This window comes from Monodelphis domestica, chromosome 3, assembly GCF_027887165.1.
Source record: "Monodelphis domestica isolate mMonDom1 chromosome 3, mMonDom1.pri, whole genome shotgun sequence".
In the NCBI taxonomy this organism is placed as follows: Eukaryota; Metazoa; Chordata; class Mammalia; order Didelphimorphia; family Didelphidae; genus Monodelphis; species Monodelphis domestica.
The window spans coordinates 440,089,537-440,115,881 of record NC_077229.1 but is presented as its reverse complement, the minus strand read 5'-3'; the positions used below and the strand labels follow the sequence as shown (position 1 = coordinate 440,115,881).

General features: G+C 38.7%; 2 protein-coding genes across 3 annotated transcripts in view; both read left to right on the top strand.

The window, feature by feature from the left end:
* AMACR (alpha-methylacyl-CoA racemase) overlaps positions 1-11,360 on the top strand; it is a 31,934-nt gene extending 20,574 nt beyond the window's left edge. For both annotated transcript variants that reach the window (XM_007487493.2, XM_001365628.4), the window contains 3 exons: positions 519-679; positions 4,636-4,822; positions 10,572-11,360. In XM_007487493.2, the coding sequence (XP_007487555.1) occupies positions 519-679; positions 4,636-4,822; positions 10,572-10,981 (758 nt within the window). In that variant the 3' untranslated portion in view covers positions 10,982-11,360. The remainder of the gene's footprint in view (positions 1-518; positions 680-4,635; positions 4,823-10,571) is intronic.
* Positions 11,361-15,108: 3,748 nt separating this feature from the next.
* Positions 15,109-26,345, top strand: part of SLC45A2 (solute carrier family 45 member 2) — a 53,657-nt gene continuing 42,420 nt past the window's right edge. Inside the window, exons 1-2 of the mRNA XM_007487494.2 lie at positions 15,109-15,717; positions 16,771-16,950. Of these exons, the coding sequence (XP_007487556.1) occupies positions 15,333-15,717; positions 16,771-16,950 (565 nt within the window). The 5' untranslated portion in view covers positions 15,109-15,332. The remainder of the gene's footprint in view (positions 15,718-16,770; positions 16,951-26,345) is intronic.

Genomic DNA, 26,345 nt, shown 5'->3' with positions numbered 1-26,345 from the left:
TCTTTTTATAGTTAAGGAAATTGCGGCATACAGAAGGTATATGGCTAAAAATTATACAGGAGAAGCAGGGTTGTGAGTTACACCAGTGTAAAGAGTGTCTAAACCTTTAAAATCATGAATCTATCAAGGTTTATCAGCAGGACTGAAAATTGTTGCCTTTTTCCAAGAAATGGAGATTTCATACTGTCCTGTGGAATCTATGAGATATATCAATACTATTCATTGGTGTCCTGAACTCTTAGTAAAAACATAAAAAGACAGTAACAAAAGCAACTAGTCTAGGATTTAAGAAAACAGAGATTGACTTTTAAGAAATGTTAGGAAAATTTTCCTTTACTTATCTTTACAAATGTAGGTAAGTGTAGGCTTTTCTCTGAATTAAAATCTTTTTTCAGCTTATTTGTTAAAGGTTAAAATATTTTGGATTTTAGAAAACTCAAATTTTGATCAAGAACAGGTTTAAAATTCACAGATAATTTATCTCAATTTTCTGACTTGTTTTCTTTTTAAATGTATAGGTGTGCTGTCAAAATTAGGTAGAAGCAATGAGACTCCTTATGCACCACTAAATCTTCTGGCTGACTTTGGTGGTGGTAGTTTGACGTGTGCATTGGGCATTGTTCTGGCTCTTTATGAACGTACACAGTCTGGCAAAGGCCAGGTCATTGATGCAAATATGGTAAGTTTCTGTCTCTGAAAACAATACCTGGCAGTTGTTTCCAAGTGCAATTTTTGACATTTGAAGCTATGTTCAAGTTTCTAAAGAAATTACTTTTCTGAAGACATAATTTGATATCTATATGTCAAATTTAAATCTTACCTTTACTTTGGTTAATATTCTCTCCTCTCATTGTTACTTAGCACTTTTCTCTCCTTGTCTCTCCAGATTAGAATATTAGGTTTCCAACTTCTAAACTAAGTTTAATTCATACCTGCCTCAAGAAGGATTCCTTGGCAAAATTGGGAAAAAGAGGATGTTTATTTAATCACAACAGATTCAGATTCTTCTCCCTCTATCCCATTGGAAATATGAATTTTTGTCCAATATGTCTATAGTCTAGATCTTTGACATACAAGATTTTAATGTACAGAAATCTCTTTATCTCATTTTAATCTCTTACTATATTATGCTTTAAAATGTTTTAAAAGTTAGTGTGAGAAAAGGTGTAGTCTCTTAAAAGTGCACCAAATTCTAGGAAAGCACACATATTAATGAAACTTAAGTATTTGATGCAAATTAGGTATCATAAGCTGCAAATGGCAAACATCTGTGTTTAAGAAAATTTTCTACTTGGAAGAAAAATCATGGATATTTTATTGATAGTTTATGATTCTTAAATCATCTAGTCCAACTCCCTCATTAGTTGCTTACTCTTATTCTGTCATTTCTTTTTGCTTTACCAAAAGATTCTCAGGATACAGAGGGTAGAGAGAGATCATGATGAAAACTTTCCAGTTAAAAGAAGTGTCAGCAGGGCTGAGTAAGGTGGTTGTTATGCTTCTTAGCTAACCAACTGTTAATGTTCTTTTCAGCTAGAGAGAACTCAAAGGCTGATGGAAGCATTTTTTTTAACAGAAAACTGTCTTGAAAGTCTATCTGGACTATGAATAAATCCTAGAACCCTTCTTCAAGTTATATCATAGATGTTTCCTAATATAGGGTTCGTCTTCCAGCCTTTAGGCCCTTCCTTGCACAAAGAAAAGAAAAATCATCATTTGAAATTAACTGAGCAACTGTGTCCATCTTTGTATACAGCATTGCACACACCCTGACCACTGCTTCTCCACTGAAAATGAGTTGATATTTTGTCATTCTCTGCGACAAAGACTCAGTTCCTTTCCTTGTAATGTTCTTTTTGTTTCTATTACTGTAAGTCTGCTGATGGGGAGCAATCTATTAAACAAAGGAAAATACAGAATCGGACTCAATTTCCTTTTGGCTTCTACAAATGACAAAAGTTCAAAGAATGCTAAGAATCACAGAGTTTTTAGACTGCCTCAAAATATTAATTTAATTTTGGTATTGATGGTACAATAGAAAATTTATTCGATTTTAAATCAGAGGATGTTTATTTAAATCTCCAGCTCTGCCTGTGATATCTGGCCCCTGACTTCACTTTTCTGGCCCTTATTTTTCTAATCTATAAAGTGAAACCATTAGATTCAACCTCTGAGATTCCTTTCTGCTCCAGATCTATGATCCTATAAGGTGATTAGGTAAATGAAACAGCCAGAGGAGATCATAGGGAGGAAAGAATACTGAGAACAGAGCTTTGGGGAATGCCTATTAATGTCAGGGAGAGATTAAAAACAAAAACAAAAAAAAACATTGAAGGAAGCAAAGAAGGGAGGTTAAAAATAGTTTGTAGAAGGATGAGAATATGTCATATAATCCAAAGGAGTAGTCTACTAACAATAACAACTCACATTTACCTAATATAGTACTTTAAGCTCTTTTAAAAATATATTGTCTCATTTGATTCTCACAGTGCTATGAATAATTCTCCCTATTTTATATATCAATTAAAATACTTGCCTTAGGTTACAGTGCAAGTGAGTGTCTGAGCTTGGATTGAACTCTAGTATTCTAACCCCATTATGCCACAAATTGAAATAGGGAGACAAAAGAGGGCGAGGACTTAGAAAAGTATATTTAGTTAGATAGTTAAGAAGTCGTTAGTGATCTTTGAGAGTATATTTTCAGCAGAATGTCAAGGTCTAAAGCCAGATTGCAAGAGGTTGAGGAGTGAATGGTGAGGCAATGGAAGCAATAAGTATATATTTTTCTCTCAAGAAGTTTTGCTAGCAGTGAAAGGGAGCAGAGGTATGAAATGGTAGTTGGAGAAAGCCAAGGGGTTTTTTGTTTTGTTTTGTTTTTTGGGAGAGGAGTAGGCAGAGGAAAAATGGAAGATGACAGAGAGGGAATGATCAGTAGAGCAAGACTCCATAGAAGTGGATTGGAATATAAACGATGGCACAATAGAGGAATTAATCTTTGCAAGGAGGAATACTTCCCTGAGAGAGGATGAACAAAGATACAGCAAAGTTTAGAGATGTGTAAGAAGGGAGTAGAACTCATATGGATGGTCTTGAGTAAAGTAGGAAGCAAATTATCTGCTGAGCATAGGGAGGTCAGAGATATTTTTGGGGACTACTTTACTCTGATTATCTGTTGTTGGTATGAGGCTTCCCAGAGTGGCTGTATTGGAGAGACACCAAGAACTTCACTATATGATTTCTGGATAATTCAGGGACCGATGCCATAACAGCCAAGAAGATAAAGACATTAAGTTGCCCATTGACAGCCTTCGGGAGTTTGGAACCAGGTGATACTGTCCTCCAGTGACATGATTTCCCTGCTGAACTAACCATAGCTTCATAATTCAGTACTGGATACTTAAAGGATTTCATGGTATGGTGAACAGGCACTTAGTGGCCTTAGAGTTAAGAATTCTGACCAAGATTTGAGTCATGCTTCTAGCACATATTAGCTGTGTGACCTTGGGCAAATGACTTAATAGTTCTCAGCCTCAGTTTCTTCATCTGAAAAATGAGGTTAGATTTGCTGATTCTTTTAGCTCTAATTGTGTTTGAGGATCCCTTAAAAATGTGTCTTTTCTTTTTTTTTTTTCGCGGCGTGTTTCTGTTCTAAAACCCGACTAAGGAGAAATGCAAATCAAAATAACTCTGAAGTACCACCTCACACTTAGCAGATTAGTTAACATGACAGCAAAGGAAGGTAATAAATGTTGGAGGGGATGTGGCAAAATTAGGACATTAATGCATTGCTGGTGGAGTTGTGAATTGATCCAACCATTCTGGAAGGCAATGTGGAACTATGCCCAAAGGGCGCTATAAGACTGTGTGTCCTTTGATCCAGCCATACCACTGCTGGGTTTATACCCAAAAGAGATCATAGGGAAAAAGACTTGTACAAAAATATATATAACTGAGCTCTTTGTGGTGGCAAAAAATTGGAACATGAGGGGATGTCCTTGAATTAGGAAATGGCTGAACAAATTGTGGTATCTGTTGGTGATGTGCTCAAAGGAATAATGAACTAGAGGAATTCCATGTGTACTGGAATGACCTCCAGGAACTGATGTAGAGTGAAAGGAGCAGAACCAGGAGAACATTGTACATAGAGATGGATACACTGTGGTACAATCAAATGTAATGGACTTCTCTACTAGCAGCAATGCAATGACCCAGGACAATTCTGAGGGACTAATAAGAAAGAACGCTATCCACATCCAGAGAAGGAACTGTGGGAATAGAAACACAAAAGAAAAACAACTGCTTGATCACATGGGTGGATGAGGATATGATTAAAGGTGTAGACTCTAAGTGATCACCCTAGTGCAAATATCAATAATATGGAAATAGGTCTTGATCAATGACAAAAGTAAAACCCAGGGGAATTGTGTGTCGGCTACAGGGAGGGGAGGGAAAGAACATGAATCATGTTACCATGAAAAAATATTCTAAATTAATTAAATAAAACTTTTCAATTAACAAAAATCAAGGAAAAAAAAACCCTAAAATCCAACTAAAGTTGTATTCTTTACACTATGCAAAATCTGTATCAACTATTTCATTTGTAAACTAAATGACACTTATTCTACTTATTTCTAGGTAGAAGGAACAGCATATTTAAGTTCTTTTCTGTGGAAGTCTCAAAATGCAGGACTCTGGAGTCAGCCTCGAGGAAAGAATTTATTAGATAGTGGAGCACCATTCTATGAAACTTACAGGACTTCTGATGGAAAATTCATGGCTGTTGGTGCCATAGAACCTCAGTTCTATGCACTGCTAATTAATGGTAATGAGTTTTTGGAAGCCACTGTTTGTCTGTTTTCTTAAGTGTATTGACTGTATAGCTGAGAGCTTCTTTTAAGTTTTGAATTATTTTGGTGGTCCTTTGAAATTTAAAATGTGTCCTATGAGTTCATATTTTGAATAGCACATATAATTTGCTTTAAAATTTGATACTATAGTGTATGCTTTTTCCCAATTTAAGAAAAATTCACATTTAGTTCCTGTATTCCTTCTGAATTTTGAAGGACATAGGGGTTAATATTAATAACACTCTTAGATAATTAAAATATTGTTCATTCAATTCAATAAACATTTATTAGTTTTTTTGTAACTGTGCTAATGCAGCACGGTAGATACAGGCTTATTGTATGATTTCTTTTACCCAGTAGATGCCTAAGACTCATGCAACCTATTTTTTCCAAGTCCTTTAGACAATTCTTGATTTTATTTGGGAGTGTATCCACATTACTAACACATATCCAAATTCTTCAGCCATGCTTTAGTAAGTCATAATATATGAATTGCTATGATCAGATAAGCAGCTAGGTCGTGCAGTGGATAGAGTGCTGGGCCTGGGTCAGGAAGACTCATTTTCCTAAGTTCAGTTCTGGCCTCAGACCCTTCCTAGTTGTGTGAGCCTGGGCAAGTCACTTAACCCTGTTTGCCTCAGTTTCACTTTCCATAAAATAAGCTAGAAAAGGAAATGGCAAACTACTCTAGTATCTTTGCCCAGAAAACTTCAAGTGGGGTTGTGGATATTGAAGTTCTTATTTACTCACTATTATAGTTGTCCTTTTTATTTTTTTTAACTCTTGGCTTCTATCTTAGTATTGGTTCTAAGATAGGAGAGTGGTAAGGGCTAAGCAATTGAGGTGAAGTGATTTGCCCAGGGTCACATAGTTAGGAAGTGTCTGAGGCCAGATTTTAATACAGGTCCTCCTGACTCCTGTATTAAAAAAAATAAAAGAGGGAAGTTTGTACCCCAAGGGAAGTTTGGACTTTCAGTATAGAGACGCAGCAAAGCACTGTGGAGTGCTCAGGGCGTGTTGGAGCACAAAAGACAACACGGCAATCCAATGCAGCTGAGGAAGTCTCCAGGTGTAACGACTTTTCGTGCCACTGGACCCAGGCTTCCAATGCCAAGAGAGTGGGACTGTCTCTGTGCATCGGCTTTTCCACTTAAATCTCCTTCACGCACAAGTGTCTTTGTGCACACTCATCTATACACCATAGATGAAAACGCACAAAGACAATCATCATCCTCGGTTACCGAGAGACTATTACTACTACTACTATTATAGAGACCGTATTAAAAAAGATTAAGACTTTTAGTATTGAGAGAGGAAAAGGGAGGAGAACCCCCCCTTCTCAAAGCGGGGTTCAGGGGAGACAGCTGATGTTTAGGGTTGGCTCAGAGAGAGGAGAGGGGGTTTGAAAATTTCTCCCCTTCTGCCTTCCCTCCTTAGCTAAAGCTGCTCTCCCAGATTTACTTTTGTCTCTCTTGTTCCCCCTCCACTATTCAAGACCAAAGGGTCTTCCTTTGATCTGTTCACTCACACTCAGCTTGGGGAACAGATAACTTTAATGTTAACTCAATCAGATAATACAAAAGGAATAATGGGCAGGGAAGAATGGGAAAAGGAAAGTGGGGAAAGAGGGTTTCTGTCTCTATCTAAACCCTTTTCCTCCCTCCTCAAGTTTGGGAGGGAACTCGGGCCTTGGCAGCCTGAGGCCCCTGAGAGAAAGTCAGGTTGACTCACCCCTGGGCAACAGGAACTGAGGTAAAGTCTGCTCAAGTTTCTCTTCAGAATGTCCCTTCAATTGGGAAGTGTTGGGGGGGAAAGATTTCCAGGCACCAGCAGGAAAAGTGGGTAACCCTCAGCAGAAAGTCTTTATCCACCTTCTTCTCTCTTTGGCTCCTCAAGACTGAGCACCACCAACCCCTCTACCAGCCAGAGTCTTCTCTCCTCAGGATTCCACTCCTGGGGCCCCTCTCCCGTCAAGGTGATCAATTGCACATACTCTTCAGCCTGGCACTTTTTCTCTAGTGCCAGCTCTGTCACACTCCAGAACTGATTTCTATCCACTGTGCTACCTAGCTGCCCCTGGTCAAGTCTTTATTAGCCATAAAGATTGTTATTACTCTGGGGTCTGTAGCAGCACTCTAGGAAGATGTCAGAAGAAAAGAAGAAAATCACAATGATTATAGTGCAGAGAAGAAATGTCATTCCTGACATTATTATATAAGAAATATAGAGTAGGTGAGGTGGTGGCTATTGTTATTGAGTTGTTTTCAGTCATGTTTGACTCTTCTTGTTCCCATTTGGGGTTTTCTTAGCAAAGATACTAGAGTGGTTTGTCATTCCTTCTCCAGCTCATTTCACAGATGAGGAAACTTAGGCAAACAGGATTAACTGATTTATCCAGCATCACATAACCAGTAAGTGTCTGGATTTGAATTCAGGATTTCCTGACTCTGCACCTGGCACTCTATCTACTATAATAACACCAACTGCCCAGGAGGGATTGGTTTTTCCAAAACTACTTTGTTAATACTACAGATTTCTGTAGTGTATATTATTGAAATGTCTTGGTTTAATTTCACAGAGATTTGTACAGTTATCTTCAGAATAGATTGAATGACAATCTAAAATCCAGATCATAATTTTAGAAATTATATCCACAAGGAAAGAATGTCAGAACAAGATAGAGGTGGACTTGATAATAATATATCTTGTTGGATTCTAAATTGATTAGGTTGTCAGATTTGTTGATTCCTCATCAAAAGCCCAATATCGGCTTAGAAGGTATATCATTGAGTAACCTAAGGATCTTGGCTTGACCCTATGCTGTTTAATTTTTTTTTCAATCCTTTTTGTCTTAGAATTGATACTGAGTAATGGTTCCAACACAGAAGAGTGGTAAGGGCTAGGCATTTGGGGTTAAGTGACTTGGCCAGTTTGATACAACTAGGTAGTGTCTGTATCCAAATTTGAACCCAGGACCTCTCATCTCTAGGCCTGGCTCTTCTTCTACTGATCCATTTAGCTGCCCCCTGTTTAATATTTTTATCATTGACTTGAGTAAAGCATAGATGGCATGCTTACCAAATTTGTGGATGACTCAAAACTGGGAGGGAAAGCTTATATGTGGAATCATTGAATCAGTGTCCCAAGTGATGTTGACAGGTTAAAACATAGGGCTGAGTCCAATAAGATTATTTTTATCCCAGTTAAGTTTCAAGTCTTCTACTTGGTTCAAGATATCACCTTCACTAGTATAATTGGGAGAGGGAAGTATAGCTAAACAGACATTTGTTTGAAAAACTTTGGGAGGCAGGACAGTTGGTAGATTGCAACTTAATATGTTATCACTAACATGACAGTCAAAAAAAGCTAATGTGAGCCTAGTGGTAGGATGACTGCTTTAGGACTAAGGAGGTCATAGTCCTATTTACACTGCCCAAGTGATACCATATTTGTGTTCAATTCTAGGTGCCACATTAAGGGAAAGACACTGTTAGGCCGGGATAGTGTCCAGAGCAGGGTGATCAGGATGTTGAAAGGTCCTGAGGATCGTGCCATACAAGGACCTGGGCATAGTCAGGAGATGAGAAGACTTAGTTTGGAGAGGGAAACTATGTTCAAGTATTTGAAGGATGGTGATGTGGAAGAGGCCTGGCCTCAGAGAGTAGTAGTTGAGTCAGTGGGTAGAAGCTGCAGAGAGGCAGATTTCATCTTAGTGTTAGAAAAAACACTAAGACATTAGTGTTGTCCCAGAGTTTTTCTGTAAGGTCAGCCTCACTAGAGGACTTCAAGGAGTGGCTGGATGACCACTTGTTGTGGAGGGAATTATTGCCAACATAGAGGTTGGACTAGAAGGCTTCTGAGGTTTATGATTCTGTATTCTAGGTTTATGATTTTATCATTTGTAAGAATGTGAATGAAACAGATTCATGATGAAACAAAAAATTACTGAAATTTCATTTCATACATTAAAACAATTCATGCCTTTGCCTTAACTATATTTAACATTTTGGTGTGACAAACCTTATTCATTTTTAGATCAAAGAATAATTGCTTGGAAGGAGGAGTAATAGTTTGATTTCTATCACTATTCCCTTAAACATTATGTCTTGATATCCTCCATTTTGAAAGGATCTCTAGTATATTGTTGTGATGTCTTGAGTTTCTTCCTGCCCATTTTTGGAAATAAATATTAGCAGTTTTTTAACCCAAGTCTAGCAGTCATGATAAACAGCAGTAGATCAATAAGGGAAGATGAGTATGTAAGTATGTATTCTTATACATGAATACCGTGTGTGTGAATGTGTGACATATGACAATGAAATAATGGAACTTACGTTTTAACAGATACATTAGAATTAAATTAAAGTGAGTTTTGTACCTTTCACATGGGGAAACCACTTTTTTTCATTGAGCCTGCCGTTGCTTAAAATGTTTTTGGGATTCTTCTTTTAAAATTGTCTTCTCAAAACCTCTGAGTATTCTCAGTCCTAGCTAAAGGATTTCCTCATTTTATAGATAAGGAAACTGAGACCTATTGAGGTGAAGTAATTGTCAAAAATTCACATGGCTAGTAAATATTGGAACTGGCACAAGTACATTTAATCTCTGATACCTAATTTCTTCATCTGTAAAATGATGGGAGAAGGGTAATAATACATCACTTGCCCCACAAACTTGAGAGTAACTTGTCCTCCTTGTCAATCCACCCTTTGCATATTCTTCCATAGTCAGCCCATCACAACTATCAGATTCATTTAAAAGTTTTTCAGATAAATTAGAGAAAATGAAAATGGCCTGCAACAGATGTTCTACAACCATGGAAACCACTTTCTATACCCCCAATCCCACCCTTATTTCTCCAAAGGAGCTAGGCTGGGGCAGGGAGAGGGTAGGAATGGGGTGTGGGAATTGGTGTTTACTCATATTTCTTCTTTGGAATAAGCTTTTACTATATAATTTTTCTGCATTCATTTTTGATAATTTTGTGATGGTTCTTTTTATTTATGGTATTGTAGTCATTGAGTATATTATTTTCTTTTCTCACTTTCTATCCCATCATGTATTTTTTTCCCCCTGCTTTTCTTTTTTTTTTTTAAACCCTTACCTTCCATCTTGGAATCAATACTGTGTATTGGTTCCAAGGCAGAAGAGTAGTATGGGCTAGGCAATGGGGATTAAGTGACTTGCCCAGGTTCACACAGCTGGGAAGTGTCTGAGGCCACATTTGAACCTAGGACCTTCTGTCTCTAGGCCTGACTCTCAATCCACTGAGCTACCCAGCTGCCCCCTCTGCTTTTCTGTTTTTATAATATTTATCATTTCTTATGCATTACAGTTTGCTCAGCCATCCTATAGTTGATGGGCATCTACTTTGTTTCTAATCCTTTGCTGCTACCAAAAAATGTTGCTGTAAATATTAAATGGCATAGTTTTAATTTTACATATATCAAGTTATAATTATTATAACTTTAGAGAGTTATAACCATAGATAATTTCTTTAAATATGAAAAATTTTCTTTGATATTAATGTCAAAGATACCATTATATACCATATTCTCTTGCCTCACTTGAAAAAAAAATATATATATGTGTATATATATATGTGGGGGGTGTGGAGAATTTTATTTGGGGTAGGGGTAGTTGGCTCACAGACCAATTCTAATTATATGGCTTAATCACTGCCAAAGCATGGTCAATAAGAATGTCTTTATTTTCTCTCATCAGGACTTGGGTTAAATTGTGCTGAACTGCCACATCAGTGGAGTATTTCTGATTGGGAAGAAATGAAGAAGAAATTTGCAGATACTTTTGCAAAGAAGACACAGGCAGAATGGTGTAAGATCTTTGGTGGCACAGATGCATGTGTGACTCCTATTCTGAGTCTGGAGGAAGCTACCCTTAATGAGCATAACCTAGAACGGGGCACTTTTATCACTGATGAGGATCATAAAGTGAGCCCCAGACCTGCTCCTCTGCTTTCAAGAACACCAGCTGTTCCCTCTACCAAAAGGGACCCACTGGAAGGAGAACACACTATAGAGATACTTCAAGAATTTGGGTTTAGCCAGGAAGAGATTAATCAACTTAATTTAGCTAAAGTTATTGAAATAAGAAAACCAAAATCTAACCTATAAACTCATGTCTGTAGAGTTTATTGGGTTTGAAGAATGAACTTAATCAAGAGTTTATACATGGAGAAAGAAAATTATAGAATATTTGTTGGGATATCCAAATCTAGGAATAACCTGTAACTAAAAGATTATTTTGGTTGCACAGATTTACTTTTGGCTTAAAAATGTTGTGTTTTTAGTATAATGCTCACAATAGATGATCATTGTATAAAAGGTGCCTTTTAACTCATCTTTTGAGTACATTTGTTAATATTAGAACATGGAAGGGATTTTCATGTTCTCAAATGAATTAAAATAAGTCATTTTGTAAATGTAAAAACCTTATTTAATAAAGTTCAGTGATGCCTTAAGACAAAGATAAAATAAACCCCTTGATCAGTGATGGTGGCCCTGTGGTACACATGCCAAAAGTGCACTCATCCCCCTCTGTGGACATATCTGTGTTGCCAACCGGAGTTCCTAACTAGAAAGCCAGAGGGATTTGGGGCAGAGCTGCTCCCCTCCCTCTCTTCATGTGCTTAAGGACATTCCTTTCTTCCCCCACCCCTGTGCCCCACAGTGTAATGGGAGTGCTTCCTCCCTCCTGTATGTGGGGTAAGGTTGGAGGGGGATCAGGGGACAAGGTGAGGGTGGGCAGGAGAACAATCAGTCTCTGGGATGTGGGGGAAAGGCATAGCACTTGGTCTGGTGAATGAGGTGGAGCAGGGCCCAGAACTCTGTCTCTAAAGGGTCTGCTATCCCTGCCCTAGACCTCAGTCCCAGTGGCTATTTTGCCCTTGGGGTACCTTCTCTCTTTTAGAAGCAACTACAAAGAAAAAATCCCTTAGAATACAAAAAATAACCTACATGGCTGTTATAACGGGAGGCCTCTAATAACTTCCGGATACTTCTCCACTCCCCCCCCCCCCAAATGACTCCTTCAAAAGCAAAGAAAATCCTGTTTGCTGCTTCCAGTGTACCTCTGGCTGGTGAGCCTCCCTTTGCTCCCCTACATCTACATTTGCTTTTTTGAGACTGATCTTCCAACTTCCCTACTGACCTCTATTCAACCAAGCCTATAAACATTGAACCCTGATGGTATTTATGATCATGGGCAAAACTTGGAGGAAACACTTCACCAAACACAAGGTTTAGGTTTTTTTTTCATACATGGAACTCAGATGTGTAATAGTTATAGGGATTGTCAAGATTGAAGAGGTACAGGGGATAAGGAAGGTTTTGTAACAGGGAATGGAGGAGTTGCAGGGACAGAGGGAATACAGATGCTAGTGAGGTAAAAGGAGAGAGATGCCCCCTGAGGAGAGACTATCTTTGAAAAATGGGGTTCCCGAGAAATGGACCATTTAAGATAGCCTGAGGGAATGTCTTCTCTATTGATTGATGTGGAAGATACCCCAGAGTAGGTAAGCATGGACCCCCCTGAGGGGCAAGCCTCCCCCCAGACCAAGGTCCCCCAGCAGGGATCTGATAATTGTTTATGGTTGAATGGCTGTCTTTAGGTTATGCTCCCTCTATGTCCCCCTGAAATGATAGTCCTCTTATCTGTCTGTGGTTATTTAAATAAAGATGAATTTTAATAACAAGTTTGCATTGGGAGGTATCAGGAAGAGGGAATTGGGATTTCCCTAGATTGGGTTTGAGTCTCTCTCAGCTTTTGAGCTGAGGCCAGGCCTTGCAGGCTGTGGAGGATTTCTTTTATTCCTATCTATGCTAATCTGTGCTAGTTTTCTTAAGTTCAATGTCTTTAGCAGTAGACAGCAAGAGGAACAAAAGGTTCTGACTTTCAGAGTTGATTGGGCCTGTCTCTTCAGGCTGATGCCTTTATAGTTCGAACCGCTCCCCTAAAATCCTTTAGTTTGATGACACAATCACAGGAATCCAGATAGAGCACACAGTTGGGAAAATCCAGAATAGAGGAACTTCTATCTAGAGACAGAGAGTGCTCCTTCCAGTCTGAGGGCCAGGAAAGATACCCTAGAGAGCAACTGTCATTCTCCAAGTTCCCCTTCCCCCACCAACTATCATTCTTGTCAATATCTTCTCTTCAACATAACAACTGCTGTTTGTTCCACCTGAGTGGCAGAAAATCCAAAACTTGCTTCAGTTTTCCTTTCCACAGATGATACATTAGTACCTCATTCTTTATCAAAATATCTAAAATTAATGATATGAAGACATTTTTTAAAAAATTAAATCAAGCTTTATTATTAGATTGATTTTATTAAAAATGTATTTCTCAGGCAAGAGTACTAAATTAACTGAGATTTGACGAGTCAAGTGTTGATAAAATATGCTATCAAATAGGCTAGCATAGCCTGGAGCTCTTCGACAATCATAGCAGCAGCTTTGCATATAGCTTTAAATTTAATTTAAAATAAAACTTAATTTTAACTTTTAAAAAATTAACATAGAGTGTGTGGTTTTAGCTCGGATTATTTGCATACACAGTCATAAGCAGATAAAAAGGGACAGGTTGGGATTTTGAAATGAGGGGGGACAACCTTAGAGAAAGAAGAAAAGGACCAAAATCTGCAATATTTATAGCAGCATTTTTTGGTGATGGTGAAGGAATAGGAATCGAGGGGATGCTCATATTGAGAATGCCAAGCAACTTGTGGTTTATGAATGTGATGAAATACTGTCATACTATAAGAAATGATAAAGAGGATGGTTTCAGGAAAGTCTGAAAAGACTATTAATTGATGCAAAGTTGCAGAACTAGGACAATTTTTACAATACCATCAGTATTATAAAGATAACTGAATCACTTAGTAATTGATCAACACAGTGACCAACTACTTTTCCAAAGGATTTAAGATGAAACATGTTATCCTCTTCTAGAGTGAGAACTGATGGACTCAAATTATAGACTGAAGTATATATTTTTTCTTTTTCTTTCATGTTCTTGCCTTTTTTGAGAACATGGCTAAAGAGGAAATTTGCTTTGGGTGACTGAATTTGTAGTGGTTTGTTTTTCTTGCCTTAATGGATTGGAAAAGAAGAGGGAGAGAATTTGGAACTGAAAATGAAATTGAATTTTTAAAAGATAAAAAAAAGGTTAGCAAGTGAAAAGAAAAGGATTGCGATGGACATAGGTGATAAATTTAAATGACAAGAAAGGAGAAATTGTGGCCCATTAGTTTACAGTTTCATGAATATTTACATAAAAATCAAAATCACTTTTTAAAAAATCCTTACTTTCTGTCTTAGAATCAATATTATTTGTTGGTTCTAAGGCAGAAGAGCAGTAAAGGCTAGGCAATGGGGGTTAAGTGACTTGCTCAGGGTCACACTGCTAAGAAGTGTCTGAGGCAAGATTTGAACCTAGGATCTCCCATTTCTAGGCCTGGATCTCAATCCACTGAGCTACCCAGTTGTCCCCCAAAATCACTTTTTGTAGAATAAAATAAGAAATCAGACTATTCTTGTTATCAATGCTAGTAGGTACAGTTCTTTGCAGATCCTTGAAAATGACTAGAAAGTCAGTATATATACAAACCAGATAACAGGGAGGGAAGGAAGTATGATAGTTAATTAAGGAAGAATAAAATGAATGGTGTTAGTGTTAAGACCTTCTATTTCGGTACACATCACTTCCCCTATTAATTTCCTTATTATTATTTATTTGATGATTCCAAGTCCCTATGGACGGTTGTTGCACCTTTTTTTTTTTTTGCCACATTATTCCTATATCACTTCTTGTTTACTTTCTACTAGAAGTTCATTTGTAACTTAGTTCTCCAGCCATAATTCTAAGGTGGATAGGGGAAGGTGATAGACATTAGGCAGTACCATCTATTTCATTTTTAAGACAAGTTGACTGTTGTGACCTTTGTCTTTAGGGAAACTATTTGAGAACCAACTTGCTAAAGTTCCCCAAAATTTTAGCCCATTGAGTAACCATAACTTCAAAATCTATAGTTGGAAAAAAATGGAAAAACCACTATTTAGTTTTTTTAGGGACTCTTCACATAAAGAATATGAGGCAATCTTTTGCAGGGAGGGGTTGGGAATTTTTAGTATTTTTTTTCTTTTTCTTTTTCTTTTTTCTTTTTGAAGTTAGAAAACGACTACCATACAGGAAAATTAAAGAAAACCTTTTTTCCCCCCAGACTGTTCAAAACATTCTAAGGAGCCAGAGAACTCTCTGTTAATCTCCTCAAGTTCTTCCCTCCTCCCCCTTGATCATATCTTGTGATCTTGAAGGCATGAAAGGATTTGAGCCCTTCCCCCCACTCCCGAGCATCTCCTCCTGCGTCCTAGTGGTCCGCTTCAAAAAAGAGTCTGTTGTGCAAAACTTTGAGCTGCTCCCAGGAGGTGGTGGTCCCGTAGGGAGGCGCTTTATTCCACAGGCATGGGGGTCAGCGGCACGCAGACTGGGAACCCAAAGTACACCTCCCTAGCTACGGCTGGCTCCTTGGGCCATGCCGAACCGCCCCGAAGGTCTACGGGCAGGCTCGTCATGCACAGCATGGCTATGTTAGGTCGGGAATTCTGCTACGCTGTGGAAGCTGCTTATGTGACTCCGGTGCTGCTCAGTGTGGGCTTGCCCCAAAGTCTCTACAGCGTGGTGTGGCTCATCAGCCCCATCTTGGGCTTCATGCTGCAGCCAATTGTAGGGTCAGCCAGTGACCACTGTCGGTCCAGATGGGGCAAACGGAGACCCTACATCTTGACCCTGGGCATCCTGATGCTGCTGGGCATGGCCTTATACCTCAACGGGGATGCCGTTGTTTCAGGTAAGCGAACCGGATGCTCTAAACAGGCGAAAACAATTCTACATCCTCTTGTGAAAAAGGTTGTGACTTGTTTTACCTGGAACTGAAATGGGATTTGGATCATCACAGATCACCTCTCCCGGGCTGTAAGATCGCTGCTATTTGGGGTGAAAAGTTCTAGATCGAAAGTGCTGCACGTTGTTTACAATATCAGGAAGTTTCCAATTAGAAAATGATGTGGAAGAATTCTAAATAGAATTAAGGGGGGACAGCTGGGTGGCTCAGTGGATTGAGAGCCAGGCCTGGAGATGGAAGGTCCCAGGTTTAAATCTGGCCTCAGATACTTCCTAGCTGTGTGACCCTGGGCAAGTCGCTTAACCCCCATTTCTTAGCCTTTACCCCTCTTCTGCCTTGAAGCCAATACAATTGATTCCAAGAGGATTTTCCAAAAATAGAAATAAACAAATACATAAATGAATGAATGAATGAATGAATGAATAGAATTAAGTATCAACTGAATTTTCCTTTGACCATAATTTTTGTCATGACTTCCAGATCTGACCAACTGAACTGAATACAAATTTTCCACCATCCCTTATAGACACAAAGTTAATAGTGATTATCTTTTAGTTTCAAGACAAGACAATGCTGTCAAAGTATCAGCATGTCAGTCTAATTTAAGCGTGTCTCCTTCCCGGGGATCAAGGAAGCAGCTTGAGATAGACTTTTCTAAATGTTTCTTAACGATGTTAAAACTGGAAGGAAAATTATAGCCCATCTCTTCACTTTACTTTTTAAATCTTCTGTATTAGAATTGATACTAAGTATAGTTTCCAAGGCAGAAGAGCAGAAAGGGCTAGGCAATTTGGGGTTAAGTGACTTACCGAGGGTCACACAGCTGGGAAATGTCTAAGGTCAAATTTGAACCCAGGTCCTCCTGTTTCTAGGTGAGTCACCCAGCTGGGCTATTGGTGGATATTTTAAATAAAACCAAGGCACTGGCAACCCTGACTGGACTTTGCAAACCATTCTTTCCTGAAAGCTACTGGTTGAAGACTTTTTTTTCTTTTTCAGCTGTGTTCACTAAGCCAAGTAAAAAACTGACCATGTGGGCTGTAAGCATCACCATGATAGGAGTAGTGCTCTTTGACTTTGCTGCTGACTTTATTGATGGCCCCATCAAAGCTTATTTATTTGACGTTTGCTCCTACCAGGATAAAGAGAAGGGTCTCCATTACCATGCACTCTTCACAGGTATGGAATGAAAGCGTCTTTCTTTTTTATTTATTTTTTAATTTGTTTTCTCATGAAGGGGAGAAGCTTTGTGTGGTGGGGGGGGGGGGGGAAGAGTGGTTGCCGTCTTCTTTCTTGGTTTGCTAATCTTTTGGAATGAATAGATCAGTTGATCTGGGGCCCCTATCACGAGGGCCTTGTCTTCAAGTCCATTTTTTCTGGACAAGATCAGCTTGTGACTAGGGCTGCTCAGATTTTCCAGAAGGAGACTTTCACAAAGATGTTCTTAAGTCATATTTTCAACAAAATGCACAAAAGCCTTCTACTTTTTGCAGGCACTGTATAAAGATACATTGTTTTCAGATTCCTGTTTGGATGAAGGGCACGCCAAAATTCCCGGCACTAAGAACAATGCAGGAACATGACCATAGGCTGTTCACCTCCCTTCTGGGAGGTGGATGCTAGATTTCCTCTCCTTCCCTCCTCAGTTATGAGAAGTAGGAAATAGAACTAAATTATATGTCAAATAGACTTGTTACTTCACTCATCTCAGTGGTGCTTCTTTTGTCCTGGATTAGGGATGGAGAGGCAAAAACCATTTTGTAAGGAGGACGTCAGCAGTTTTGTCCTCAAGGTCTAATAACCTGGGAAAATGTACAAGATGGGATGAGGTTTCCAGGATATAAAGTGATTTTGTTTGCCAGTATTTTTTTTTTACCAGCTTCTGCTAGCTGGGGAAAATGTACCAGTGGTAGTAATGATCAAGAAGCATTTATTAAGGGGCTTCCTGTATGGGAGTGGCGGAGAGGGGTAGTAAAGGGAGTAGAGTTAGAGGGATCCAGATAGAAGTATGACAGTCCATGCTTGCAAGGAATTTATAGTCTAATTGGGGAGATTCCCTTTAATTAAACAAACTTTTATGAAATGACTACCATGTTCCAGGTGCTGTGCTGATTTATGACACTCACGTGTGGTAGTCAATTCACATCATAAGGAACTGAATAAATTCTGGTCCCTTCATACATAGGGACTAAAAAGAGGATGATAATGCAGCAAAGGAGACTAAAAGTATAAACATGGGAGGAAGACGGTCTCCAGAAGGAGGGAATTGTCAACAAGTCAAATGTTAAAGAAAGGTCAAGAAGGATGAGAATTGAGAAAAGGTCATGAAAGTTAGCAAGGAAGAAAGACTTCCCTGATAACCATGGAGAGAGCAGTTTCAGTCTGAGACCAGATCAAAAGGAATTAAGGAAAGGAGAAGGAAAAGCAATGAGTTTAGATAGTTTTTCTTTTAAATTAAATGTTTTTTCAGTTAACACACATTTATTACATCTTCTTCCCTTATCCTCACCCCTACTGGACAAGAAAGAAAAGAAAAAAGATAAAGAAAACCCTCATAACAAATATGCATAGACAAGCAAAGCAAATTCCCATATTGGCCATGTCCACAAATGGATGTCTCATTCTGCATCTTGAGTCTCTCACCTTTCCATCAGGAGGTGGGTAGTAGTATATTTGACTTTAACTATTAGAAAGAGAGGTGGGGGGGGGGGGGATTGAAGAAACAAGCTCTCAGAGAAGACAGGAGATAATAGGTTTAAAATCACAAACAGAATGGCTGACTTTGGCCAGAAGGAATGCCTCCTCTTCTGAGATTGATGAGAAGAAGAGAGAATGGGGGATGGCATTCAGAGGATTTGAATTATGGAATTATGAAGAAGAGGGATCTCATGATGATTGACCTTAATTTTCTCTGTAAACTGTGAACTATTTTTCCAATCGGGGAGAATTTACACTGATTTGCCCTTAGCCTTTTGCTTTGTCGGTCATTTATAAACTGTCTGGCTAAAATTAAAGAGGAATGCAGTCTGTGGCTTTTAAACAGTATGAAATTATTTGGCCATCACTGACTGTTGGGATGTTCCTCTTTATATTTTAAATGATTCCATTCATGTTTGCATTTAAACACCTCTTCATCAGTGACTATGATCTTGCTGTTATTACTACATTGGTCTACTCAACTAAGCTAACTGAGCTAAGTTTGACTGAAGAATTAATATCCTCTGTACTCTAGGGGAATAATAAAGATGGACAATTTCATTTATTTGCCTTCCTGGGTTCATTCTGAGCTGATAAAAGATTAATGTTCATTTGTAATGTTTGAGCAAGGTTAATGGTTTAGAACAGTGATGGTGAACCTTTTAGGGGGCGGATGATGTCCTCAGGCATGTGTGAAGAGGAGAGGGGAGCATCCCAGCCCTGAATCCCACTGGCTTTCTAGTAATGAACTCTGGCAAACTCTGTGCTGGGGTGATGAGGCCATGCCCACCAAGAGGGCCCTAAGTGCCCCCCTCTGGCATGTGCGTCATAGATTTGCCACCATAGTGGTAGGATTTCTGGAGAAACAAAGCCAACTCATTAGGTCAGCTTCTAGATTCTATGTTCTACTACCTTTTGATTTTTTTTTTATATTTGTGTAACTCTTCATCCAGAATTGAAACTCTGAGCTTACCTAGACTTTCAATCTTCAGGGATTCCCAGTAATCGAATAACCTCTAGGGCTCATGCCCCACCTAGAATCTCCTTTTTGGGACTATCATTATCTGAATCATTTTAACTTCCTCTCAAGGAGATCCTAAAAATATTATGTTAACAATGCATATTTAAACAGAAATATACCAGGAAAAGGACTCATATTCTAACCCCTGTAGCAAGCGAACCATTACTTAACTCAATTCCAGGTGAGTGATATTTCTTATGGCATATCCTCCCAGAATGGTGCCCACAAAAGCTTCATAACACTAATTGGGAAAGGCAGTAGTAGCCTGAATATACTACATGATGGAGACCATGGCAGACACAGATTCTTTGTCCTTCATTCTCCTTTTTCCCTCTGAGGAGGTGGGATTCTGTTCCTATGTGACTTCCATTTTATCCTGAGCCCTTCACCATAGTCACCATATCACCCTTAGTGAAGCCCTGTGCATGCTTTCAGCTTCGTTGCTCTTGTAGCAGTGAGTCTCCTCACTCAGCAGCTATTACATCTATTTTCATCCTCTCCAAGCTTTTGTCTCTTCTTCCTGGTTCTGCCTCTCAGCAATCTGGACTATCCTTCAGAAGCCCTTGCTTTTCTCTTTTGAATCCATTCCCTGTCCCGTGGAAATGTACCTTCCTGTCTTTTTTCCTTGGACCTCATAGATATGGGGAAGGAAAAATGTGGAATGGCTTGAAAAACTGACCTTGCTCATGTTCATTTCATTTTTTTAAAAAGTAAAGTTTGAACCAGTGGAATTACTCATTGGCTACAGGATGGGGGAGGAAAGAGGGGAGGGGAAGAACATGAATCATGTAGCCTTGGGAAAATATTCTAAATTAATTAATTAAATACATTTTTTTAAAGAAAAAAGTTAAGTTCATAGTTTAAATTGCAATGTCATCATCAGCATGATTTTGGCATAGATTAAAGCAGAGAGATGCTCGGGAGACCCTGAAATGCAGATTTCCAGCAGGAATTAAACATATACACATAGTTGGCTAAAATCACGTCTATCACACAATCACTATTAGAAGAGTCCAAGGCTTTATGACTGGCATTTATTTAAACAATGTCTCCCAATATGTCAGTTTGTGTTTTGTGTGTAATCATGTTGTATTGAATTAATACTTATCAAGTTTCTTCATATTTCCACTTCTCATGTTGACTGATGGATCTCTTCTTTCTTCCAAGTTATGTAGTGATGCATGCTATTTCCCTAATATGTGAAGATACTTTTGTTTTATTATTTCAACACACTCAGTCTTACACATAAGTCTTGTTTTCCATCTGTCCTCTTCTTATATAAACAAATTTACAAAGTTCAATGACTTAGCTGTCCATTTCAGCTTTTTTCTTTGTTTTTTTTCTCTCTAGTAGCTATTAAACAAATTCACAAAGTTCAAAGTCTTCAAGCTGTCCATTTCAGCTTTTCCTTTTTGTTTCTTCTCTCCTGATATTCCCACTGTTGCTTGTTCCAACACAGTGGCAGAAAGTTCAGAACTTATTTCTAGTTTCCTTTCCTAGGTTCTAAGGCAGAAGAGTGATAAGGGCTAGGCAATGGGGGTTAAGTGACTTGCCCAGGGTCACACAGCTAGGAAGTATCTGAGGCCAGATTTGAACCCAGGACCTCCAATCTCTGCATCTGACTCAATCCATTGAACCACCCAGCTGCCCCCTAATAAGGACTTTTTAAAAGTTCCTATAATGTGCCAGGTAATGTGATAGGCGTTGAATAAAGATTAAAAATAACAGCTCCTGCCCTTAAGGAGTTTATAATCTGACATTTGTATCCCAGCAATGGTTGTGCCATAAACCCACTGCAGGACCTTTGACAATCATTTAATCTCTTGTCCTCAATTTTCCCATCTTTTAAAATGAATAGATTAGACTAGAGAACTTGACAGCCTATTATCATTCTAATACTATTTATTCATATCTTCTGATGCAAGTATTAAAAATGTTGTAAAGTTTTAAACTAAGAAACAAATAAAAACTTAAAAGAATTTAATAAGAACTTAAAAGAAAAGCCTTAGAACTGAGGTCTCCACATGGGCTGCTTTGACCAGACCAGATACATAAGTAAAAAGGAGACTCCATTGAAGCCTTAAGGTATCTTGGCCTTTAATCTTTCATAGTTGGTTGAATAATTCTTTATACTTTGTGGGTGCTTTCATTGTACAATCGATTTCTTTTCAAGTCTTTGCAGAGTATATTTTCACTTTTCCTACTCCAGGGCAGCTCTAAGAGGATGTGGGTAGAGAAAAAAAAAAACCAAAAATAAGTAAGTAGATAAAAAAGACATTCTAGTCTTGTTTCCTTTCCGAGTGACCCAGGGCATGACATTTAATATTTTCAAGCCTCCATTCTTCTCTTTCTCAAATGAGGACAATGCTCCTATCATAGGATCTTGGACCTGGATGGCAACTCAAAGAGCATCTCTCTAGTCTCCTGCTCTTCATTGTATAAATTAAACAACTGAAGTCTAGAAAGACTTGCCCAGGGTCATGTAGTAACTTTATAACAGGCAGGAGTAGAATCTAGATGTTAGACTGTAGACTTCTTAAGGGCAGGAAATATATTGTTTTTCATATCTGTATCCTCAGCGTTTAGCTTTCTAATTTGATTTCAGTGGTATAAGGAACTCTGGTTACAAATGTCCCTCCACCAATGCAGATGGGCACCTGTTTTGTAATTTAGAGTCTTAGAGTTGCTTGTCAGTACTGAAAAGTTAATTGACTTCCCTAGGGTCACATAGCAAGGATGTGTCAGAGACAAGGCTAGAAAATAAGTTGGCCTGATTCCGAGGGCTGCCCTCTATCCTCTTGCCACATTACCCCCTTGCAAACTTAGGAACACAATGGAGGAGGCAGTTCTTTTTTATCCCCAGTGGTTACTCTGACCATTAGAAGGGGAGCAAGGACTCCAACTCTGAACCCCTGCTCCCTGGTCTAGTGCTCTTTCTTCTATAACACCTTGGTATTCATGTGCCCAGGGACACCGGCAGCATTAAAAGCATTTTATAAAGTGTTAAACATGCACGGTAATGAACAATTTCCACTCAATGAAATATGTGACTCCAATGAAAAATGAAAGCAAAAATGAAGAATTATCAATCTTATTGACTTGAAGGGAACTAAGCCTTAGGCAGTCACGTACCTCTCTGGAGCCAAAGCAAACCAGGATCAGGAGACAGTCTTTTCTAAATTCTAAGCAAAACTAACAAAGAAAGGAAGCTTCATTTAGCTTCAAAAAGTCCAATGGGTGGGCAGCTAGGTGGCTTAGTCAGGCCTAGAGATGGAAGGTCTTGGAATCAAATGTGACCTCAGATATTTCCTAGTTGTGGGACCCTGAGCAAGACGCTTAACCGCATTTGCCTAGCCCTTACCACTCTTTTGGCTTGGAACCAACACACAGTACGGGTTTAAAATTTTTTTAAGTGTTTTGTATGATGTAGGATGGCAAAAACCCAAAAGTTCTGAGGACATCTATTTAACTAAGAATGGCAGCATTTATTAAATACTTCAGTAAAATGACTTTGAAAGGGGAAAAAAAAAACCAGGGACCAATCAGGAGAATGCATGCCTTAGTATATTTCTTAGCACAATTTATAGGTTTGAGCAGTTGAGATGAGTTCAGAGTACATTGGATTCAATGTAAGCATTTATTAAGAACTTCCTGTGCCCCCAAGGTACTTTGCCTGAAATCCAGAGACAAAAGTGAAAGTAGCCTTGGCCCTCAACGTGACCTGTGTGTAAGCAACATGCATTTGTAGAAGTTAATAGACAATTCATACAAACTAATTTTGATGTAGACAGTGAAAACACTAATAATTAAAAGAATCAGGAAAGGCCTCATATAACAAGTCCCTCTTGAGATGAAACTTGAAGGAAGCTAGGGATTAAGAGAAGCAGAGGCAAGAGAGACAGACAGACAGACAGACAGAGACAAAGACAGAGAGACAGCAAATCAGCATGAGTTAGAACGTCATACACTGGGGAAAAGCAGATAGACTGACTAAGCTGGAATATAGGGGGCATGATGGGGAACTAATATGTAATAATGATGTGGCCAGGAATAGGAATGGGACCCTCATACTCTGAAATCTTGCATTTCTCACTAGTTAGCACTGGTTTAAACATCAACTACAAAACCTGTAGTTTCAGCAATAGTCAAGCATGAATTGTACATTGTTCAATTATCCATTCTGGGTACTAGATCTGTAACATTCTATATTAGGTATCAGTTTTGTGTTCTTAGAAATAATTAATTAACACATTTTAGTGGTTCTCCAATGAACCCCATCCCCATGTTCCCACTCTAGAAGGACAGCAAGACCTCTCCCACATTGACAATTGATGACAAGGTGGACGATGGAGGAACATGGAATCTGTGCACTGGGGACTTGGGCATTCCAGAAGAACCTCCCAATCTTGCAATGCTCCCTTTTCCCTATGGCAACAAACCCCCAAACATACCTCCACTTGAGTTTCGAAAGGGAGATGCTAAGCTACCAGACCCCAGTAAATATGCTAACCCTGGTCCAAAGGGGGCAGAAGCTGCCACTCGATAGCAGAGCTATTACTACTAGCCCCTGGGATTGCCAATCAGCCCTAAGGCTACCTGATTAGCCCCCAGACTACTCCATCAACTAATATGCCATCATAAACGACCTCTTTTTCAAATAAAATTCTTTTCTTATTTCTGAACTGAACAGAGTTTGAGTCTTCATTCTTGGGGCGAGACTGCTACAAACTTAGCTGTATTTTCCCCACATCAATAAGTCTAGGAGTATAGACTGAAGCCAGATTGTGAAACTCTAAATACCAAGCAATGGAATTTGTATTTTAACCATCAAGAGAACTCAGAGTTCCTTGAAAAGGAAGTGACATTCAATCCCAGTGCTTTAGGAATATAAATTTGACAGTTTGTACAGAGATGGATTGTTGGCAGAGAGATCAGATGGATGCTTTCAGGCATATATTATCCTTGGCAAACATGCCATTCGCTTTATATGCATTTTCTTTTTATGATTGGGGCTTAGAGATTTTCTTCTCTCTTAAGATAAAAGGTACCCTGGAAAACCTAAGGGATAGCCTGAATTTGCCCTTCTTCAATGGATGATGGTTATCTTCTGAAGGAAAAAGGGACCAGTATCCTTTTCTTCCATTTTTTTCTGGTGATTGTAGTGGTAGGAGAGGTAGAAGTACTGTTTAATAATAACACCTACTTCTCAGGATAGTTATGAGCATCAAGTGAGAACACATGGAAATGGTTTTGAAAACTTTTACAACATTCTGTAAATAAAAATGATTATTAATATTTGTCTCTGATATTTCTCTGTATCACAATGAAAATGGCACGGCAATGTGTCTAACATTTTCTCCATTACATTTTTTGGGGAACAGAAGAAAAGTACTGTGTGTCATGTATTAAGTTGGAGTTGGGAGGTGAAAAGGAGATGATTGCATTTTTCTTGGAAATCTATGGAGCACTACCTATTACAGGAGAATTTAAGCTTGTTTGCTGATAGTAGAGAATTGGAGATCTTCATAATTTTAAAATTCTAATTTCAGGGTAATTTTCAAAGAAAGAGGGCATTTTGTTGTTTATTAACCCTGGCTGACTTCAAAGCATAGTCTTGCATTATGGTATAAAACTCAAAACTCATGCTATTGTTGCCAATTCCATGGCAAATCCAGTATGTGAGGACTTAAGGGATATTTTTCTGGTATTTCCTTCTCCAGAGCTAGTCTCATCTCCCTCTTCTCCCTCTAGAATACAAATCGTGAAACATTTTTATATTGAATTAGCCAAAGGAATTAGAATTTGACCTTTGAGGAATCTGAAAGATCACTGAATCCAATTCAAACACTTAACAGTGTTGGAAGGTGAAGAAAGTGGAGGTGAATGAAAGGTGAAGACCAGAGAGATTGTGATTTGTCCAAAATCATACAGCTCCTTAGTGGTGGAGTGTAGACGGTGGAATAGCTCTGGTCTCCCAGTTTTGTGCAATATTCTTTCGGCTCTTTCAGAGTGAAAAGTGACTTTATTATCACAGATTTGAGGCTAGATCAGACTGTGAACTCTGTATAGGTAAGACAGTTTTCGTTAGTTGTCAATCAGGAAACATTTATTCAGTGCCTACTATGTGCTAGGTGCCAGGAATGCAAAGACAAAAATGAAATGATCTCTTTCTTCAAAGAGCTTACATTTTATCATGTATACATATAATTATATGCAAAAGACATAGACAATAAATACATATAGAAAAAACCCAGTTCCTTTTGATTATGAAAACTAGAACCTTAGAGATCTTTTGTACCTGGTTTTGACTGCCAATGCCAATTTTCATTGCAGGACATTAGACAGATGGAATGTGTCATGGAAGTCATAAAACCTGGCTCCCACAGAAGGGAGAGCTGGACTGTCTGCTTTTTTCCATGAATAGTGGTCCTCAATTCTATAACAGATGTTCTTTGGATGCTTAGCTGATATCACAGTTGGCAGATGTCTCTATTGACCATAAAGGGTTTACTGAAGTTAGCAGTGGGAAGAAAGCCTGTTGGGTGCAGAGAGAGGGAAAGGAAAAGCTGATAATTGCTGGGATGTGGCCAGTACAATAGCCATCCGCTAGGAAAAGCTGTTTTGTTCAAGGATTCAGGGAAAAGTTCTCAGTGAACTTGAGCCTCTAACATGTAACCACGAGAGATGCCATAGCTGCTGCCACAAGGAGGTTAGACGAGGAAACCAGGGCTTGGAAAGGTTAAGTTTAACATCTTGTGTAGAAATGGGATATAAATGGGGCTACAGATTCTTACAGTTATGTATCTCATAGAGTCAGTACTATGAAGCAAACTAGCAAATTAAAGTAAGGTACAGT